The sequence below is a fragment of the Mauremys mutica genome, chromosome 10 (assembly GCF_020497125.1).
Source record: "Mauremys mutica isolate MM-2020 ecotype Southern chromosome 10, ASM2049712v1, whole genome shotgun sequence".
NCBI lineage: Eukaryota > Metazoa > Chordata > Testudines > Geoemydidae > Mauremys > Mauremys mutica.
In genome coordinates, this window is record NC_059081.1 from 62,248,538 (window position 1) to 62,269,079 (window position 20,542).

A 20,542-nucleotide genomic window follows, 5' to 3' on the forward strand; every position below is an offset into this window, starting at 1 on the left:
TTGGACTAGATGACCTCCTGAGGTCCCTTCCAACCCTGATATTCTATGATTCTATGAGGGAGTCTTATACCCCTGGTATATCCCGTGGCTACTTTACGTGCCCTGCACTGCATTCTGGGTAAGGCCTGCACAGCCCTGGAGGTGCTCCCGTACTCCCTTGTGCGTCTGCCTAGGCCTGAGCTCTGTGTTTGGAGTTGCGCACTTTGTGTTGGAAGTAGCTATGCAATGCTGGGGGAGGGCAGGGAAAGACGAGGGACAACTTTTGGTTCAGAAGATGATACCGTAGCACAAGAACACAGGACAAGCTCAATGTTCCTCTTAGTTAGTACACTTACAGCAGTACGCTGAGAGCACAACGGTTGTTAAAGCATTTTATTCATTGAGACCCTTCCAGGCGAAAGGCGTCTTGATTCAGTAAAGATCAGTGGCACATCGCAAAGAGCTGACTCTGCCACTCATAGCACTCCACTCACTGAATCTCCTGTACTGCCCTGGCCTCAACAGGTATTGGCGGTCTCTGTAATTTGGCAATTCGTAAAGGATCCAGTACCCCTCCAGCACAGAACAAGAGAGCATCTTGGGGGAGCGTAGCAGGTCAATGACTTGCGGAGAGTCCTTGGTTAACTCTACCATGTTGCCTCTGTGATCCTCCTTCTCATAGATCTTTATCCTGTAGGTGCCCCTGTGCTGTGACAGAAAATGAGACAAGATAATAGAGTGACCGCAGCAGGCTGGCTGCCTGTGATCCTGGGCCCTGAGTCAGCCCTGTGCACTGCTCCAGTGATGCAAATGGTACTTACAGCTGCCTCTGCTCCCCACAGGAGGGGAATCTTTGAATGCTACAAAGGCAGCACATCCACCCATTTGACTCAGACCTACACCAGCCATGACCCCAACCCTTGGTGCAGGGACTATGTCTGGGGTGGGGAAGAGGGAGCCCAACCAGACACAAGAGGGGACAGGGCTGCAGTGTACAATGCTAAGAATATAAGAACATAAGAACGGCCGTACCGGGTCAGACCAAAGGTCCATCTAGCCCAGTATCTGTCTACCGACAGTGGCCAGTGCAGGTGCCCCAGAGGGAGTGAACCTAACAGGCAATGATCAGGTGATCTCTCTCCTGCCATACATCTCCATCCTCTGACAAACAGAGGCTAGGGACACCATTCCTTACCCATCCTGGCTAATAGCCATTTATGGACTTAACCACCATGAATTTATCCAGTTCTCTTTTAAACGCTGTTATAGTCCTAGCCTTCACAACCTCCTCAGGTAAGGAGTTCCACAAGTTGACTGTGTGCTGCATGAAGAAGAACTTCCTTTTATTTGTTTTAAACCTGCTGCCTATTAATTTCATTTGGTGACCCCTAGTTCTTGTATTACGGGAATAAGTAAATAACTTTTCCTTACCCACTTTCTCCACATCACTCATGATTTTATATATCTCTATCATATCCCCCGTTAGTCTCCTCTTTTCCAAGCTGAAGAGTCCTAGCCTCTTTAATCTCCCCTCATATGGGACCCTCTCCAAACCCCTAATCAATTTAGTTGCCCTTTTCTGAACCTTTTCTAGTGCCAGTATATCTTTTTTGAGGTGAGGAGACCACATCTGTACACAATATTCGAGATGTGGGCATACCATGGATTTATATATGGGCAATAATATATTCTCAGTCTTATTCTGTATCCCCTTTTTGATGATTCCTAACATCCTGTTTGCTTTTTTGACTGCCTCTGCACACTGCGTGGACATCTTCAGAGAACTATCCACGATGACTCCAAGATCTTTTTCCTGACTCGTTGTAGCTAAATTAGCCTCCCATCATATTGTATGTATAGTTGAGGTTATTTTTTCCAATGTGCATTACTTTACATTTATCCACATTAAATTTCATTTGCCATTTTGTTGCCCAATCACTTAGTTTTGTGAGATCTTTTTGAAGTTCTTCACAGTCTGCTCTGGTCTTAACTATCTTGAACCGTTTAAGTCCTCAGCCAGCACAGTGCTCCCATAGGCCTGGGGTTCTCAATCATTTTCTTTCTGAGGCCCTGTGATGGGGCGTGCTTGCCCTGTGCTGGTACTGCAAGGGTGAACTCTACCCTTTGGGCCGAGGAGGCCATGCACCCTCGGCCCTGCTGGGCATGCTCCAGCTGGAGACCAGGTATAAAAGGAAGCAGCCCAGCTCATTCAGGGCTGACTGTCGAGGAGGGAGGACGCCCACTGCAGGCTCCAGCCTGGCAAGTGCTGAGGCCCCAGAAGGTGTGAGCCAGAGATGCTGAGACCCAGGACAACGCCCAAGCTCCTGCAGGCACCCAAGCAGTGACAGAGCTGCTGAGAGCCACAAGGCTGAGGAGCTTATGGACATCGGAGATTCCAGGACCACTACACCAGGGACAGGGTAGGAAATATTTCATGGGGACTAGGCATTGTACTGAGTGCTGCCTGTGTTTTGCATGGATTCCCCACTGACTCAGTGGCCAGCAAAATTGCCACTGTCAGGGCTTTGAGCTAGAACCTGGTGGAGCAGGGAGAGCATGGGTCAGGCCAAGCAGCCCTACTGAAGAGGGCCATTATACTGACACTGGGTATAGGGCCATGCAGCCCCGCTGGACAGGGCAGCCCTACTGACTCGGGTCGCTAGACACACAGCCCAGCTGGACATGGCAGCCCTGCTGACTTGGGCCAAAAGAAGACACAGCCCTGAGTGAGGGCAGCCATATTGACATTTATTCATAGTCGAAGCTATACCAAGACCAGGGGTGATCATATAGATTCAGCCTCAGGGCCATAATTACCCTCACCCCATCCCAAGAAGGGACGGGGTGCGCTTGCCCCACAAAAGGCCCCCTAACATGCTGGAAAAACCCCATGGCCCCCTGTGCTACAATGACTGTTTTTCTGCATATAAAGACCAGGGCTGGCATTAGAGGGTAGCAAACAGGGCAATTATCCAGGCCCCATTCCACAGGATGCCCTATGAAGCTAAGTTGCTCTGGCTTCGGCTTCAGCTTCAGGCACGAGTGGTGGGGCTCGGGGCGGTGGGGCTTTGGATTTCTGCCCTGGGCCCCAGTGACTCTAATGTCGGCCCTGCTTGGCAGGCTCCTTGAAACCTGCTCGTGAACCCCTAGGGGGCCTCGGATCCCTAGTTGAGAACTGCTGGCATAGGCTACACTAAGTTCTGCTGGGGGGCGTTTCACAGCCATTTTTACATTGAAGACAACATAGTTCAGGAAAAAGGAGAAATTTCTGGCTGAGTGACAGAGCGGACTGGATGTGATGGCATCAACAATCCTTTTCTATAGAGTCTCTGCAGTTGCATTACTATTAGTGAATGCACAAGTGGTACAATAAAGATGGAAGCGGGTTCAAAGAATAAAATAGAAAATAGGGAGATAAAAACAGAAATGTGTAAGTCAAAAAAATGTCAAAAGGGCTTAGGTAGACCTCACGTGTTTTAGCCATTCAGTAGCTTTGGGGTCAGCAGTGTGGAGTCTAGAACGGCCTCCTGAGAGACCAGCATGAGATGAGCAGTATATATGCAGTGTCCACCCCCACCCGCAGTGACACAGGGCTGTTCTGAGTCCTCAGGTGTAGTCATTACCTACACACCTCACCACCCCACATCTGAAATGGTTGAGCTTGTACCACAGATATCATGGCAGCCTGAAGGCAGGAGTGATGAGAGAGAAATTTCTTAGCGGGTAGCAGCTTGTTCCCATTCTGCTTGCCACAGTGTCCACTGTGGAGCAGTTGAGTAACATAATGCAGATAGGCATTCTGATGATGAGTCGGTGGCAAGGCACTGCCTATGTATCTCTGAAAAGTGGCGCTGGTGATTATATACTGGATTGTGTCGAGAAGGTTCTTTGCTGAACAGACTTTCTGAAGTGGAAGATTATTTTAAAGAAAACAAATTACAGGTTATCAAGAACTGTAATGATATCAAGACCAAACTAATTGGTCTAGAAAGCGACTCTAGACCATGTAACATGAGGATTGTAGGTGTCCCTGAGGGAACAGAGAAAGGCAAACCTTCTGTATTTGTCCCTAAATTGCTAAATTGTAGGATTTTCCAGTAGCTTTTTATTTTTCTATAGAATGGGCATACCAGACCCTTGTCCACCAGCCAGCTCTCGGTGGTTGGCTTAGAGCGTTTGATTGTGAAGCTCCTGAACTTTACCACTAAGACGCTTATACAGTACTGCAAAAATCCAGAGAGAGACATGGAGTGGTTATGGGAAGAACCAGCAATTAAAATATTGCTCTCTCAAGATTATGCCATGATGTGGTGGGAATAAGGGTAGCTTTTAACCAAGTGAAACAATTAGCTAGGAAGTTTATTAAATATCTGGCTAAACTCTATATTAAGAATGGGGATAGTGTCATTCAGTTTCCCTCAGGAGGCAGAAAAATACCTCTGAATTCTGCAAACTCCCCTTTGCAAGACAATGCATCTATGGAATGACCAGTGTGTATTGTTGGGTGTGATTTGTCATACTGTTATAGCTTATTAAAATGTGTGTATGCAGTGATGAGCTGCCAAAATCTTAACAACCGGTTCCCTATAAAAAGTTCTGATTTAAGGGAGGGAGAGGGGGAGGGGCCGGGGGAGAGATCCTCGTGGGGCCGGGGGCCCCTGCAGGGCCTGGGCCAATTGCCCCACTTGTCCCCTCCCCTCCCCTCCCCTCTGGCCAGCCCTGGAGCTTGAAGCAGCCCCCCCCACACACACCTTGCTGGGCCATTCAAAAGCGGCAGCAGGATGACTCCAGAGCTCAGCTGAGCTGCCCAGCTGGTGCCACGCTGCAGCTGGGGGGAAGCGGGCGAAGGGCCAGGGTAGCCTCAGCCTCCCCAGCTGGGAATCCTGGGAGAAACAGGATGGTCCGGCCCACGGACCAGAGATCTTTGCCCACCCTCTGGCCCTTTAACAACCGGTTCTCCTTGGAGGTCTAATTTTAGCAACCGGTACTTGAGAACCTGTGGGAACCTGCTCCAGCTCACCACTGTTTAAACCCAATATGTAATTTGTAAGGAGGAATTCAAAATGGAGTCTGAATCACCATTTTGTAAACTCCATCTTGTGACCCCTTAGTGCCCTGTCATCCTGGCCTAGTTACAGCTAACTCCAAATGGTTTTTCCCGCCACTGGGCAATATCAAGGACAATTTTACCTCAGACTGTTTCCCGCCTTTGCTGGGACTGTACCATGTTTTCCCACCACTAACTGCATAAAAGAACTGTGACCACAGGCAAGTGGTGCAGTCCATCCTAGTGACTGTGCGTGCGCGGTTCAGGCCTTCGCAGCATCAGTGCATCCTCGGAGGAGACCATCATTCCTGAAGTGAAGAGAGGAAAGAAGAAGCCGTATACCACCTTTCCTGCTCCTGTTCCTGGGGCCGACATCACCAGGGGGTTCTCGGTCCACTTCTCCATCCCGAGTGACACCGTGGGACGCTCCAGTGCTCCTCCTCTGTGGGTTCCAATTACCCAACGAGTGCAGGTCCTGGACTTCGCCACCACCACAAGAGGGCTCTTGGAAATAATGAGCTAATGAGGGTTTTCTTAGTCAGGGTTTTTATGGTTATTGACAGGGTAATTTTGTATTTGGGGCCTGAGTGTCATGTTCCTGTTTTAAAAGCTGTTGTTTCACTGTTTTGTGTTGTTTTATATAGTAATTACTCACTCACATTTACGCTTATCTGTTATTTTAACTTTACCTATAGTCAGTCTTTATTTCTCGCACCACACATAGGGAAGCGGGAGGGAGACCTATCTGAGTCCACCGGTGATAGACACGGCAGAGGGCGGGTCTGCTCTTCTGAGTAAAAGGGGCTTGTTTTATTTCTTGATAACCACACCACTATACATATAGGGGTACTTTGGCTCCCCTTTGAGGTAACAGTATGGAATTTATGTATTGCTCTCTGAAATCTGACATGGTTGCTGTAAACAAGTTGGGCACTAGCTGATATTGATATGTTAGTTTCTTTTCTCTTTTTTTCTATCATTGGGGCTGAAGGGTTAAAATATTATTAACAATTTATAATAATAAAATAATAATTGGAGATATACCTATCTCCTAGAACTGGAAGGGACCTCGAAAGGTCATCGAGTCCAGCCCCCTGCCTTCACTAGCAGGACCAAGGCAATACTTCCTATTGCCTTAAATCATGGGGAAGGAGCATCAATGTAAAATCTATCTATCATCGTTGCTTTATTAGATGGTGCTTCCTGATGGATTAAAGTGTATGAAGGTTCTATTGGTAAGAGATAACTACTATAATTGTAATGTTCAGAGTCCCAGGGGCTGTGAGGATCTCCAAGTTTCACCTGATCTAGCTGCCCCTTTGGTTAAAAAACAGTCCAAAACTACACACTTGATAAACACATATTTCTTTTTGATGGTATGGTACTAACATATATTTCTCTCTCCATTATCTTTTTCTGTCTTATTTTAACAATGCCTCTTTAATCCCTCTTTCTGTCTCCAGGCTGGGAATTTCCTTCCCCTACCTGTAGAATATGTACTGGAAGCTACTCTCTACCTCTGGATTATATAACTTTGGCTGCTTAGTTATTAAAGAGCTGTTTTCTGTAGGAAAATTTTCAATGTCTCATTTATTCACTAAACGATTTCATATTTTAACTATGATGGCTCTGAGAACTAAATGTGTGTCCTGAAATATAAAGGGTTTCAGTAACTGTATTCAAAGCAAAAATATATTCAATGATTAGAGAATGCTGCTGGTTCCATGCTCCCGGAGACACGTCTGACAAACTTGAAGTTTGTAAACTGAATAGAGATGGGGGTGGGCCTCTCATTTTGTAGTTGCTTTAAATTCTAAAGTGAGAGGTATTGCTTTACTAATACCTCCCAGGACTATGAAGTTATATGGAGGGGTTAAGTGGAGCCAACCCTAAGCATGGGCTGGACCACTTTGCCTTTGGGAAAGGCTTGCAGGGAGCCTGATCCTGGATGATGACTTTAGATCCCACTTGGTGGTCAGTCAGGTCTCCTTTGGCATCAAACCATGCCCTGGTCTTTTACACTTTCCTGTCCTTTCTTCTGTCACCACACTCTGTAGCTGGAAAATCTCTATCTGCAAGTCCTGTACCCAGGCTTCTGACAGGGCTTCTGTAGCCAGATAAACTGGAACCAGGTTAATTATATCCTTCCACACTTTCACTGGTCTTCTCATCAGACCTCATTGGGAGAAAAGGCTGTGAGTTGCATCCCTAGCTCTGATACGCCTTAGTACCAGCGATAACGCTTCATCCCAATTTCTGCCTGTCGCAGAACCTCTTTTCTTTTTTTTTTTTGATGGTCCCATTTATTCGCTCAACCTTTCCTGCTGGCTGGCTGGCTGACAGGGAAGGGGAACCTTTTGTTCTACGTCCAGCTGGGTGTACACTTCTTTGATAACTGACCCCACAAATCAGCTCCCATTGTCTGAGTCAATAACCTTAGGTCCTCCCCCCATCTGCAGAACACATTGCTCACCAATTGTTTTGCTCTCATTAGGGCAGTCACATATTTAGTGTTGATGTCACTCTCCTCCCAATCTTCAAAAGCATTTACAACAACTAGCACATACTTGTTACCCCTTGGTGCTAAGGGCAGCTCCCCGGTACAGTTGATTTGATCTTTCCGTGAACTTCTGGGGACCTATCTCAGAAGAACTTCTTTACTTTCTTTGATAGCTAGGTTGTGTCTGGCACAGATAAGAAGCATCTACAGATCCCTTTCCCATTGTTGCCAAACCGTCTCTGTCCTCTGCCTGTTTGGGGTGGGTGGGCCCATGCACCCGTAAGAGCAGATCTGTTTGCGTATTTTGTAGTGCCACCCATATTAAACCATTTTTTTATTTTACTCAGAGGAGTTCTTGCTTTATTATTAAATGTTGACCTACCTTCATGTTTTGGCTGGAGGCTTGTTCCTAAAGGAGTCCTAACTTCACATCCTGTTTTTGAATGCTTTGTAGCCTCTACAAAGCTATCCTTCCTGGCAGGGAGGGATAACTCAGTGGTTTGAGCATTGGCCTGCTAAACCCAGGGTTGTGAGCTCAATCCTTGAGGGGGCTATTTGGGGATTGGTCCTGCTTTGAGCAAGGACTAGATGATCTCTTGAGGTCCCTTCCAACCTTAATATTCTATGATTTTTGCCTTATTGCAATTTGTTGCTGGCCTCAAGTGAAATCTGTTACAGGGATAGTTTTCAAAATGATATCCCATGGCCAGTCGGTCCTGTGTCTGCTGCATTATTGACTGCTAGTTTGTAGTGTTATAGACCAGATTACAGTCTTTTTGTAGTGTTATAGACCAGATTACAGTCTTTCTAAAACTGTGAACTCGCATCACTGTCCATGCAGAGAGACTCATCTTACAGTATGTAGCAGTCTTTTTGGATTCAAAGTACCTCTGCTGCTGGTAAGGCTGGGGATTGCTGCATGGCTCCCCCTCCATTAGCCCGGCGAACGCTGTGTATGACTCCCCAGCAAAAGAGACAAGAACAGCAGCATGGGGCCCTCCCCTCCCCAAAGAATAGGAACAAGGGCCCTCCACCCTCAGGGAGAACAGGGGTCCTTTGTCCCACCTGCCCTGAGATGAAGGGATACGAGTAGGGTAGCTTCCAGGCCTCGCCCTTGAGCCTGGGTGTATCTGCTTGGACGGGTGGACTGGGCCATCAGCATTCTTCTCTTCCTGCCTCCCACAGTCCTCTGCTGGGCTGGTGTAGGTGGGTCTTGCTGTTAACCCCACACTGAGGTGCATGGGGCTGTTCAGTCCTCTCAGAGCTATTGTTTCAGGCTGGCTGCAGACTTGGGCAGACGTCTCTGAATTGGTTCCACCTGACTCATATTTTTAAGGTTGATTTACACCCCCGTGGGACAGAAACAACAGGTTTTATTACACACTAGAAGTGCCAGTGTAATCAGATTATTCCAGGGGCTCTGGTGCCTATGGCTAGTTAATCCTGCCCTGCCCTAGATTGGTGCTCAGGTAACTTTGGTCTGAGGCTTGGCCCCTGGCTGACGGGAGACCTGTGAGCGGCACTGCCTCTCGGTTGGGAGGGGGATGTGACTGATTCCTGCCATCACCTGGGTGCCCAGCTCTGCCTGCTCCATGCCTGGTTGCTGAGGGGGCTCTGGCTGCTGCTCCCTGGTGATGCTCCAAGTGCCATCTGACGAAGAAGCGGGGGCGGGAGATCAGCCCAAAGCCACTTTAGTCCTAGCTCCAAATCTCTGGCCAGGGGTGGGCTGGAGGATTATGATCTAAAGTACAAATCTGCAGTTGTCGTCCTCTCTATGGGCCGAGTCCTAGATGTTTCAGTTTCTTGCTCAGCCTCCTGCACTGCATTCTCGGTAAAGCCAGCACAGCCCTGGAGGTGGTCCTGAACCCCCTTGTGTGGCTGCCTAGGCCTGAGCCCTATGTTTGGCATTGGGCACTTTGTGCTGGAAGTAGCTATGCAATGCTGGGGGAGGGCAGGGAAAGATGAGGGACTAATTTTGGATCAGAAGATGATACTGTAGCCCAAGAACACAGGACAAGCCTCAACGTTCTCCTTAGTACACTTACAACAGCACGCTGAGAGCACAATGGTTGTTAAAGCATTTTATTTGTTGAGACCCTTCCAGACAAAAGGCGTCTTGATTCAGTAGAGATCAGTGGCACGTCTCAAAGAGCCGACTCTGCCACTCATAGCGCCCCACTCGCTGAATCTCCGGTACTGCCCTGGCCTCAGCAGGTATTGGCGGCCTCTGTAATTCGGCAATTCGTAAAGGATCCAGTGCCCCTCCAGCACAGAACAAGAGAGCATCTCGGGGGAGCGTAGCTGGTCCATGACTTGCGGAGAGTCCTCGGTTAACTCCACCATGTTGCCTCTGTGATCCTCCTTCTCATAGATCTTTATCCTGTAGGTGCCCCTGTGCTGTGACAGAAAATGAGACAGGGTAATAGTGACCGCAGCAGGCTGGCTGCCTGTGATCCTGGGCCCTGAGTCAGCCCTGTGCACTGCTCCAGTGATGCAAATGGCACTTACAGCTGCCTCTACTCCCCACAGGAGGGGAATCTTGAATGCTGCAAAGGCAGCACATCCACCCGTATGAGTCGGAGATATGCCAGCCGTGACTCCCACCCTTGTTGCAGGGACTATGCCTGGGGTGGGGAGGGAGCCCAACCAGACACAAGAGGGGACAGGGCTGCAGTGCACAATGCTGTCCAGTCCTCAGCCAGCACAGTGCTCCCATAGGCCTGGGGTTCTCAATCTTTTTCTTTCTGAGGCCCTGTGACGGGCCGTGCATGCCCTGTGCTGGTACTGCAAGGGTGAACTCTACTCTTTGGGCCGAGGAGGCCATGCACCCTCAGCCCTGCTGGGCATGCTCCAGCTGGAGACCAGGTATAAATGGGAGCAGCCCAGCTCATTCGGGGCTGACTGCCGAGGAGGGAGGATGCCCGCTGGAGGCTCCAGCCCAGCAAGTGCTGAGGCCCCAGAAGGCAGAAGCCGGAGATGCCGAGACCCAGGACAACGCCCAAGCTCCTGCAGGCACCCAAGGAGCGACAGAACTGCTGAGAGCCGCACAGGCTGAGGATCATACAGACTTTGGAGATAATAGGACCACTACACCATAGACAGGATAGGAAATAGTTCAGGGGACTAAGCATTGTACTGAGTGGTGTCTGTGTGTTTTGGGTGGATTCCCCACTGACCCAGTGGTCACTGTGAGGGCCCTGAGCTGGGATCTGGTGGAGCAGGGAGGGCACGGGTCAGGCTAATCAGCCCTACTGGAGATGGCTATTATACTGACTCCGGCTATTGGGCCATGCAGCCCCTCTGCACAGGGCAGCCCTGCTGACTCGGGCCACAAGGACACACAGCCCTGAGAGGGGGCAGCAATATTGACATTTATCCGTAGGGCAAGCTATCCCAAAACAAGGGGTGGTTGTACAGATTCAGCTGCAGGGCCATAATTACCCTCACCCCATTCCAAGGCAGGACGGGGCGCACTTGCCCCACGAGAGGCCCCCGTAACATGCTGTAAAAACTCCACAGCCCCCTCTGCCACAACGACTGTTTTTCTGCATATAAAAACCAGGGCTGGCATTAGAGGGTAGAAAGCAGGGAAATTATCCAGGGCCCCGTGCCACGGGGGGCCCTATGAAGCTAAGTTGCTCTGGCTTCAGCTTCAAACACGGGTAGGGTGACCGGGCAGCAAATGTGAAAAATCGGGGTGGGGTGGGGTAATAGAAGCCTATATAAGAAAAAGACCCAAAAATCGGGACTGTCCCTATAAAATCAGGACATCTGGTCACCCTAGGCATGGGTGGTGGGGCTCGGGGCGGTGGGGCTTTGCCTTTCTCTCCTGCACCCCAGTGAGTCTAATGTCAGCCCTGCTTGGAAGGCTCCTTGAAACCTGCTTGTGAATCCCTAGGGGGCCTCAGATGCCTAACTGAGAACTGCTGGCAGAGGCTACACTAAGTTCTGCTGTGGGGTGTTACAGGCTTCAGCAGCCCCAGAATCAAGGAAACAGAAAAGTGAGTTTGTTCTAAAGAGTCACAGAAAATATTGGGCCCAATTCTCCCCTCACACTGGTGTAACTCTGGGCCTTAGGGAATTACTCCTTATTTTACACCAGTGTGAGAGGAGTGGGCCCAGTGTATCTCCAAATCCCCAGAAGTTACAGAAACATTTTCCCTGCTTAACTCAAAGTATGTCATCATTTACCATCCATAGAATGAAACACAAGACAGCTGTACCCACACCCTTAACAGGCAGTAGTAGTGGAAGGTATCCTATCCTATCCCTGCAATGTCCCCCAGCCATCCTGGAGGGATGACCACTAGGAGGAAGAAAGTGGTTCTTGTTTTAAGTCCTTGGTAGCTCGGCTGAAAATGATCAAGCAAGTGCCTTCTGACAGTGGCTTAGGCAACATTGCCATTTTTTAAAAGCAAAATTGAACTCACAGACGGGATCATCCGGCAGGACTTAATGGAGGTGCTGAAACCCTCAGACTGCATGTCAGGATAATCCCCCCGTTTCAGAAAGAACTGCTGTCCCTGGAAGTTGGGACGTTCATAGAGCATGAAGCAGCCACTTTCCACGCGGACGGAGTTACAGCGGCTGAGCTGACTTTGAAAATCCGGCCGGTCGCTGCTGCACTCAACAGAGCGGCCCTGGAAGTTTCTCTCCTCAAAAAGGATGATCTAATGTGAGAAACAAATGGCAGAGTTTTCAATAACATCCTATGTGGTGTGACTGAGTCCTGGTATTCCAATTTCTCTCCATCCAGCACACTAAGCCTGAAGTGTCTGGGCCTTATATTTTACTCATAGTGATGATAAATTGATATACTCCTGTGACTTCAGTGGGATTGATCCTCATTTACCCAAGTGTAAGCAAAAGCAGAATTGGGCTCTGAGAGACTAATATCCAGAGACTAATAGAGGCCGTAGGTCCCCTAGCTCTGCATTCTTGATTCTCCTCTCCTACTGGTATAGGCCAGGGGTAACGCCTTTGAAATCAACAGACTAACTCTGGTGTAAATGAGAGGAGAATCAGGTCCCTGGCCTCAGACTGACATAGCAAACAATCCTGTCCAGACAGGTTTCTCTTACCTTTTCCATCGTAGCTGGATTCAGGCTACAAGCCATAGCACTGCAGCTGGGCAACTGCCTTTTTATACCTCACAACCAGTGCTAAGTGTGCACACGTTAACAAAAGTCTTTTCTCTGTTCATAGAGCCAACTCATGACTCTGGGGTCTCATTCACTCTTTTAACTAGTGTCCATAGGTTTTGTGTAGTGGGGAACAGATTTTATTCCTATTGTTACCAGTGAGCAGTTCTGGGCCCTGGATCTGTCAGCACAGTCATTTTTACATTGAAGACAACATAGTTCAGGAAAAGGGAGAAACTTCTGGCCGAGTGACAGAGTGGACTGGATGTGATGGCATCAACAATCCTTTTCTATAGAGTCTCTGCAGTTGCATTGTTATTAGTGAACGCAGAAGTGCGCTGTACAATAAAGATGGAAGAGGATTCAAATGACAAAATGGAAAGTAGGGAAATAAAAACTGAAATGTGTATGTCAAAAAAAAATGTCAAAAGGGCTTAGGTAGACCTCACGTGATTTTTGCCATTCAGTAGCTTTGGGGTCAGCAGTATGGAGTCTGGAACAGTCTCCTGAGAGACCAGCATGAGATGAGCAGTAGGTGTGCAGCGTCCATCCCCATCCACAGAGGGCTTGTCTGAGGCCTGGTCCACACTAGGACTTTAATTCGAATTTAGCAGCGTTAATTCGAATTAACCGTGCACCCGTCCACACCAGGAAGCCATTTAATTCGACATAGAGGGCTCTTTAATTTGAATTCTGTACTCCTCCCCGACGAGGGGAGTAGCGCTAAATTCAACATGGCCATGTCGAATTAGGCTAGGTGTGGATGCAAATCGACCTTAGTAGCTCCGGGAGCTATCCCACAGTGCACCACTCTGTTGACGCTCTGGACAGCAGTCCGAGCTTGGATGCTCTGACCAGCCACACAGGAAAAGCCCCGTGGAAATTTGAATTCCTTTTCCTGTCTGGCCAGTTTGAATCTCATTTCCTGTGTGGACGTCGTGGCGAGCTCAGCAGCACTGGCAGCGATGCAGAGCTCTCCAGCAGAGGTGTCCATGCAATCTCAGACTAGAAAGAGGTCCCCAGCATGGACAGACCGTGAAGTCCTGGATCTGATCGCTGTGTGGGGCGAGGAGTCTGTGCTTTCGGAGCTGCGCTCCAACAAACGGAATGCAAAGACCTACGAGAAAGTCTCCAAAGCCATGGCACTTAGAGGATACAGCTGGGATACAACGCAGTGCCGCGTGAAAGTCAAGGAGCTGAGACAAGGCTACCAAAAAATCAGAGCGGCAAACGGACACTCCGGAGCCCAGCCCCAGACATGCCGGTTCTACGAGGCACTGCATGCCATTCTCGGTGGGTCTGCCACCACTGCCCCACCAGTGTGCGTGGACTCTGAGGATGGGATACTGTTCCTCGGAGATGTTCACGGACGGGGAAGATGAGGAGGACGAGGCAGTCGACAGCGCTTACAACGCTGATTTCCCCGACAGCCAGGATCTCTTCATCACCCTCACTGAGATCCCCTACCAACCCTCCCCAGCCGTTACCCCGGACCCTGAATCAGGGGAAGGATCAGTCGGTAAGTACTTTAAACATGCAAACATTTTTTCTAACAGAACAGGAATATTAACTATGCGAAAAGAAGGTCAATATATATGGGGATGGAACAGAAATCCTCTTGGGACATTTCCGAGAAGCTCTCCTGCAGGTAATCGAAAAGCCTCCGCATGAGGTTCCTGGGGAAAACTGCCTTATTGGGTGCTCCGTGGTAGCACACTTTTCCGTGCCAGGCTATCATCAGGTACTCCGGGAGCATTGCCTCCACGAGCATGGCCGCATAGGCCCCTGGTTTGTGCTGGCTTTCACGCAGCATGCGCTCTCTATCTGCCCCAGTGACCCTCCTCAGGGTGATCTCGCTCGGAGACTCCTGCATTTAATTACAGTAATTTGTGTACTATTAGTATTGGGAGTGCTTCACTGTTCCTTTGCATAACAATGAGCGTCACTTTACAGCCACGTGGTGGAGGCTGCAGAGTGGCAGCATACAGGGATCTTTCCCAGGGAACAGACGCGAGGGGGTGCAACAGGGGCAGAGTTTATGCTTTCAGGATTGCCTGTAGCAAGAGGACAGTGGTATACATTGACTTTTAAGCTGCCAAAAGTTTTTGGCTTACCATGCCTGGCTGCTCCACGGATTCTGCTGTCCCGCCCCGCTTGTCTGGTCTGCAGTGCAATCCCCCAGGCAATGAAAGCGAATTCCGAAAATTCGAACTTTCCCTGAGTGAGTGCTGTGCATGCAGGGCCGGCCTTAGGCCGATTTGCCCGATTCCCCCGAATTGGGCCCTGCGCCTGAAGGGGCCCCCCCGCACCGGCAGCGTCTCTCCGGGAAGCAAACTCTGCGTCTCCCGGAAGCAGCAACTGTTGCTAGGCAACGAGAGACGCTGGCCGGCAGAGGCAGCCCTGGCTGTACTTGCAGGTCGTGAGGAGGAGGGGGTGGGGGGGAGAAGGCACATGTGCCTTCCTTCCCCTCCCCCTCCCCCAGCACTCACCTGGAGGAGACACCGAGGGAGCTTCTGGTCTGCGGGAGACAGGAATCTCTGCCGTGGACCTCACTCACCTGACCTGAGCAGCTGCTGGGGCTTCCAACGGTGAGTGTTTGACACTGTGATTCCCCATAGGTTTGTAATATTGTGTTGTTTTCGTGGTGTTGCTGTTTGAGGGTGAGTTGGTGCCTGCCTGTGTCTGTTTCAAAACTAAAGTCTTGGGATCCTGTAACCCAGGAAAAAAGCCCCGAGCCGGTACTTAGTGCTGTGAACTCCAGGTGAGAGAGAGAGGGAGGTTTGGAGGAGGAAACCAAATACATCAAGAGGGGAGAATGCGAAAGGTCTGCAACAGGGCAGGCTGAGACTTTTATCTCCCCTCCCCCCCCGCAAGAGGGGAAACTGAGGCACTGAGTGATCAAATTCCCCTCTCCAAATTATTTGCAAAGGAGGAGGACAGGGGCTCCTATCCAAACCTGTTCCCTTCCCATCAACTCTGCTTTACCTGCTGCAAGACCGCTGTAGGGGCTGAATATTTCCATTAAACCATGGCTCCTTCATTTGCCCTGCAACAATGAAATAGACTGGCTTGGGGGGGGAATAGCCCCCCCCCAAAGCTTTGTGGATATTAAGGGGGGGGGCATGATAATATTCTAGATCAATCAAATGCCCAGCTTAGCTTTCTAGCCATCCAGCAGCTTTAGGGCAGGGAAGGTAGGTGCTCTTGGTGCAGAGTGGTCACAAAACAGGGGTGAATTTAGCGGGGGGTTGAGGGGTCCGCTTGAAATATCACCCGATGCAGCCATACAGAATCATTGGCAGCGCTGGGAGAGGCCAGGAGTGGAAGCAGGTGGCCTGGGGGTGGGGGGACATTTGCCCTCAGTCCTGGGCTCTGGGATGGACTAGGCTGGGTGGTGGGTTTAGTCTAGTCTTCCAGCCTGTTGCTCTCACTGGGGTTTGTGGTTTTCATCTGGCTTCACCGAAAAGATCAAACAAGCCCAGTAGAAAAGGGGAGTGAGAGAGGCAGGAAGGAGTTTGTAAGGGGTTTAAGTGACCCATCAGCGAAAGAGTAAAACCAGAGTTTGATTGGGTTTCCCCCCAGTCACCACTCCTGCAAACACTCAAACTGGGCAAGGGGCAGCTCCATCCCCCACTGAGGCTATGGTGAGGGGCAACAGGGGAGGAAGGAAGCCACATGGCAGTCCCTTCCCCCCAACACCACCCTCCAGCCCCCAAACTCTGTCCCAGAGCCTGCACCCAGCCCTCCGCACTCCCTCCCAGAGCCTGCACCCCTCCACCCTTCCTGCACCCCACCCCGTGCCCCAGCCCGGAGCCTGCACCCAGCACCCAAACTCCATCCCACTCAGCTCTGGGCAAAGCTCCTTGGTCTGGCTCCCAGCCCCTCTCCAAGATTTGCAGCTGTCTGGAGGTGCCTGCCTTCCACACCTTCCTTATTCACACCTCATTCAGTCAATGGGGCAATTGATTACAAAGTGGAGGGAAGATCTTATTCTTCTTCTAGCAAAAAGACATTTTTCTTTTACCTGAGGGCTTGGCTACACTTACAAGTTGCAGCGCTGGGAGTTACAGCGCTGGTCATGCAGCTGTGGAAGGGCCAGCGCTGGAGTGTGGCCACACTGACAGCTACCAGCGCTGCAGTGTGGCCACACTTGCAGCACTTTCCAGCGCTGTATTGAGAGGTGCATTGTGGGCAGCTATCCCACAGAGCACCTCGTCCCGTTTTGGCGCCGTTTTGGCGCTGAGTATTGTGGGAAGGGGAAGGAAGTGTGCGGGTCATTCCGCTTCCTGTTTGCCAGCGCCCCGTGGTGCATCGCTTCACATCCCAGCATTCACTCTTTCCAGCAGCGTTTGGCGCCATTGTGAGTGTCTTTCTGTTACTCTGAATCGCGATTTCTGTGGCAAATGGAGCCCGATCTGCTGAGGACTCTGCTGATGAGTGTCACCAGCACAACACGAACGTTTGGCAGTCCAGCTATTCCTTCAGCTCCAAAGTGACAGTGAGGAGACCGACGATGATATCAATATGGATTTGCCTGCCGCGTGTGACACTAAAGTGCTTGCGGCATTTACGGAAATGCTCAGCACCCTTGAACGCCGCTTTTGGGCTCGGGAAACAAGCACTGAGTGGTGGGATCACATCGTCATGGAAGTCTGGGATGACGAGCAGTGGCTGCAGAACTTTCGTATGAGAAAAGCCACTTTCATGGGACTGTGTGCTGAGCTCGCCCCCACTCTGCGGCGCAAGGACACAAGATTGAGAGCTGCCCTGACGGTGGAAAAGCGAGTGGCTATTGCAATCTGGAAGCTGGCAACTCCAGACAGCTACCGGTCGGTCGGGAACCAGTTTGGTGTGGGAAAGTCGACCGTGGGAATCGTTTTGATGCAAGTTTGCAAGGCAATTAATCGCATCCTGCTAAGAAAGACCGTGACTCTGGGGAGCGTGCAGGACATTGTGGATGGCTTTGCACACATGGGTTTCCCTAACTGTGGAGGGGCGATAGATGGGACGCATATTCCTATTCTGGCCCCCCCCCACCTGGCATCAGAGTACGTTAATCGTAAGGGGTATTTCTCTATGGTTCTCCAGGCGCTTGTGGATCACCGCGGGCGTTTCATTGACATTTACACAGGCTGGCCTGGAAAGGTGCATGATGCACGCATCTTTCGGAACAGTGGCCTGTTCAGGAAGATGCAGGCAGGGACTTTTTTCCCAGACAGGAAGATCACAGTAGGGGATGTCGAAATGCCCACTCTGATCCTTGGAGACCCCGCGTACCCGTTACTGCCTTGGCTCATGAAACCCTATACAGGGAAGCTTGACAGGAGCAAGGACCGGTTCAACTACAGGCTGAGCCGGTGCAGAATGACTGTGGAGTGTGCTTTTGGGCGTTTAAAAGCCCGCTGGCGTTGCTTGTATGGGAAGCTAGACTTGGGGGAAAGCAGCATCCCCGCGGTTATATCCGCTTGCTGTACCCTCCATAATATTTGTGAAGGGAAGGGTGAAACATTCAGTGAGGCATGGACCACCGAGGTTCAAGTCCTGGAGGCTGAATATGCACAGCCAGAGAGCAGGGCTAATAGAGAGGCCCAGCACAGGGCTACAAGGATTAGGGATGCCTTGAGGGAAGAATTTGAGGCTGAAAGCCAACAATAATGTTTGCTGCCTTGCATGGGAGTGAATTGCACTGCTTACACTGTTATTCTATTATCCATAATAATAATATGATTTGTAGTGCCTCTTTCTTTACTGGGCTAAGGTATCTTTCACTATCTGCTATAATAAAGACTGTTTTCAAAGCCAAGAATTGTTTTATTGAAAAGAAAAAAACTTCCTTGACAGACAGACAGACACACAACATTTCATGAACACAAGAGGGCAGGGGTGTGGGTTGGTGAACTGTACAGTCACAAGTTTGCATATGCCCTGTCTGGATTGCTGTTTAATGAATCCTGCACTTCAGGGTTCATATACTGCATGGTGATGGGGGTTGAATGCAGAGGGTAAGGGTGGTGGTAGGTATCAGGGCTGGTTGGGGAACGTACAGGTGTTGGAGGCAGCTGGTGGTGGTAAGAACCTGGATGCTGGGGAAAGGTGGTTTGAGCTGACATTGGGGCACAAGGCACAAAGGACGGGGCGGGTGGGGGAGTAGCACGGTAGTGCTCTGCTTGCATGGCAACGAGTGACTCTATAGACTCCGCTTGGCGCTCCAGGATGCTTAGCAGCCGCTCCGTGGTTTTCCTCTTGGCCACTGCATTTCTCTTGCGTGTCCTGCTTTCTTTCTCTCGCCAATCCTTCAAGTCCTTACTCTCTCGAGCAGACTGATTAAGAACAGTTTTCAGCATGTCTTCTTTGCTCTTTCGGGGATTTTTTCTCAAATTTTGAAGCCTCTGTGATGTTGAACATCTGGGCAGTCCAGTAGTCAAGGTCACTGTAGAAACAGAAATGACAACATTTAACACGGGCAGCATTGTATCCACTATCTCCAGACATGAATTGTTACACTGAGGGAGTGAGTTCTTATTTAAGCATTCTTTTACCCACACGCATAACACTACAGAAGCCACGAAATGGTGAGTGAGCAGTGCTTATATGGGGAGAAGTGGGGCTTGGGTGAAAGAGGGGAGCTGGTTGCTTCGGGTAATCTGGAGTGCTAGAGGGGTTGAGTGAAATGAAGATGCAGATGCAGGGGTGATCTTATCTCCCTATCTCTTCACTAAAGAGTCTCCCAACATTTTTCACAGGACTTAATCCTGGAAGATGTTTCCCTACTGCGAGTCACTAGGGAACAGCGGGGGGCTCTTTTAGAGCAATGTGGATTCCGCCCGGGACCCTATGCGGCTTGCCTGTGTTCAGAAATGGTCCCCCCACCACTGGCAGAAGAGTGGCGCGGACGCGTCACCGTCACTGGGACAAGGGACACAGTGGCTCTGCCTATAAACCTGCGCAGGCATATTGCCCACGCTCTGGATGAAGCTTTTGCTGAGATAACTGAGGCAGATTACCGCGACGTGATAGACCACATCAACGGGCTATTCCACATCTAGAGGCTGGCATGCATGCATCCATAACCCCCCCTCCTCTCCAGAAACATTTCACCCAGAAAATAAAAGCCGCTTACCGGTAACACGCTCCTCTGCTTGTCCTTCTGCAACTGCTGGCTGCTGCGATTGGGTGCTTTCCTCCTGGCTTGAGAAGAGCTCCTGGCTGCATGCCTCCAGGGAATCTGCGGTTTCTTCCCCCATGCCAGGAGCTTCACTCGCGGTTTCCTCCCCCCCCACGCCTCCGCCTCCGCCGCCTCCTCCGCCTCCTCCTCCTGTCCCCCAGCCTGCTCAGAAGTGTCCATCGTTATCCTGGGATTGGCAGTGGGGTCACCCCCAAGTATCTCATCCATCTCCCTGTAAAAACGGCAGGTCGTGGGAGCAGCTCCGGATCGTCGATTCCTCTCTCGGGCTTTGTAATAGGCACTCCGCAGCTCTTTAATTTTCACCCTGCATTGTACTGCGTCCCGATCATGGCCCCGATCCAGCATGGCCCTTGATATCTGCTCAAAGATATCGTAATTCCTACGGCCGGAGCGCAGCTGTGCCTGAACAGATGCCTCACCCCAAACACTGATGAGGTCCTGCAATTCACCAGTGCTCCATGCTGGGGCTCGTTTGCCGCGTGGAGGCATGGTCACCTGTAACTGATTAAAACTGATTGCACTCCACACCTGGCTGCAGCAAACAGGAAGGAGATTTTTAAATTTCCCGGGGCATGTACAGGGCGGGTCACCTGAGGCAAGAGCAGTAGAGTGCAAACTGATGTGCAGAGTGGCTGAACAGGAATTCTGGGATAACTACTTATTCCCTGGAGGACAGGTAAAGCGCTGGT

The 20,542-nt window shown here is 50.3% G+C and overlaps 1 protein-coding gene across 3 annotated transcripts; it reads right to left on the reverse strand.

Annotated features, from left to right (window-relative positions):
* Positions 1-411: 411 nt before the first annotated feature.
* On the reverse strand, positions 412-15,098 carry LOC123378390 (gamma-crystallin B-like). Of its 3 annotated transcripts, none has more exons than XM_045032100.1 (3): positions 12,608-13,320; positions 11,957-12,196; positions 412-687 (listed from the first exon to the last, which is right to left on the reverse strand). In XM_045032100.1, the coding sequence occupies exons 1-3, from the start codon at positions 12,641-12,643 to the stop codon at positions 412-414; spliced, it is 552 nt and encodes a 183-aa protein (XP_044888035.1). In that variant the 5' UTR covers positions 12,644-13,320. The 3 variants fall into 3 exon arrangements, with proteins under 3 accessions (XP_044888035.1, XP_044888036.1, XP_044888034.1); XM_045032101.1 differs by lacking the exons at positions 412-687; positions 12,608-13,320 and adding exons at positions 9,593-9,923; positions 14,782-15,098; XM_045032099.1 differs by lacking the exon at positions 412-687 and adding an exon at positions 9,593-9,923.
* Between the last annotated feature and the right edge of the window lie 5,444 nt (positions 15,099-20,542).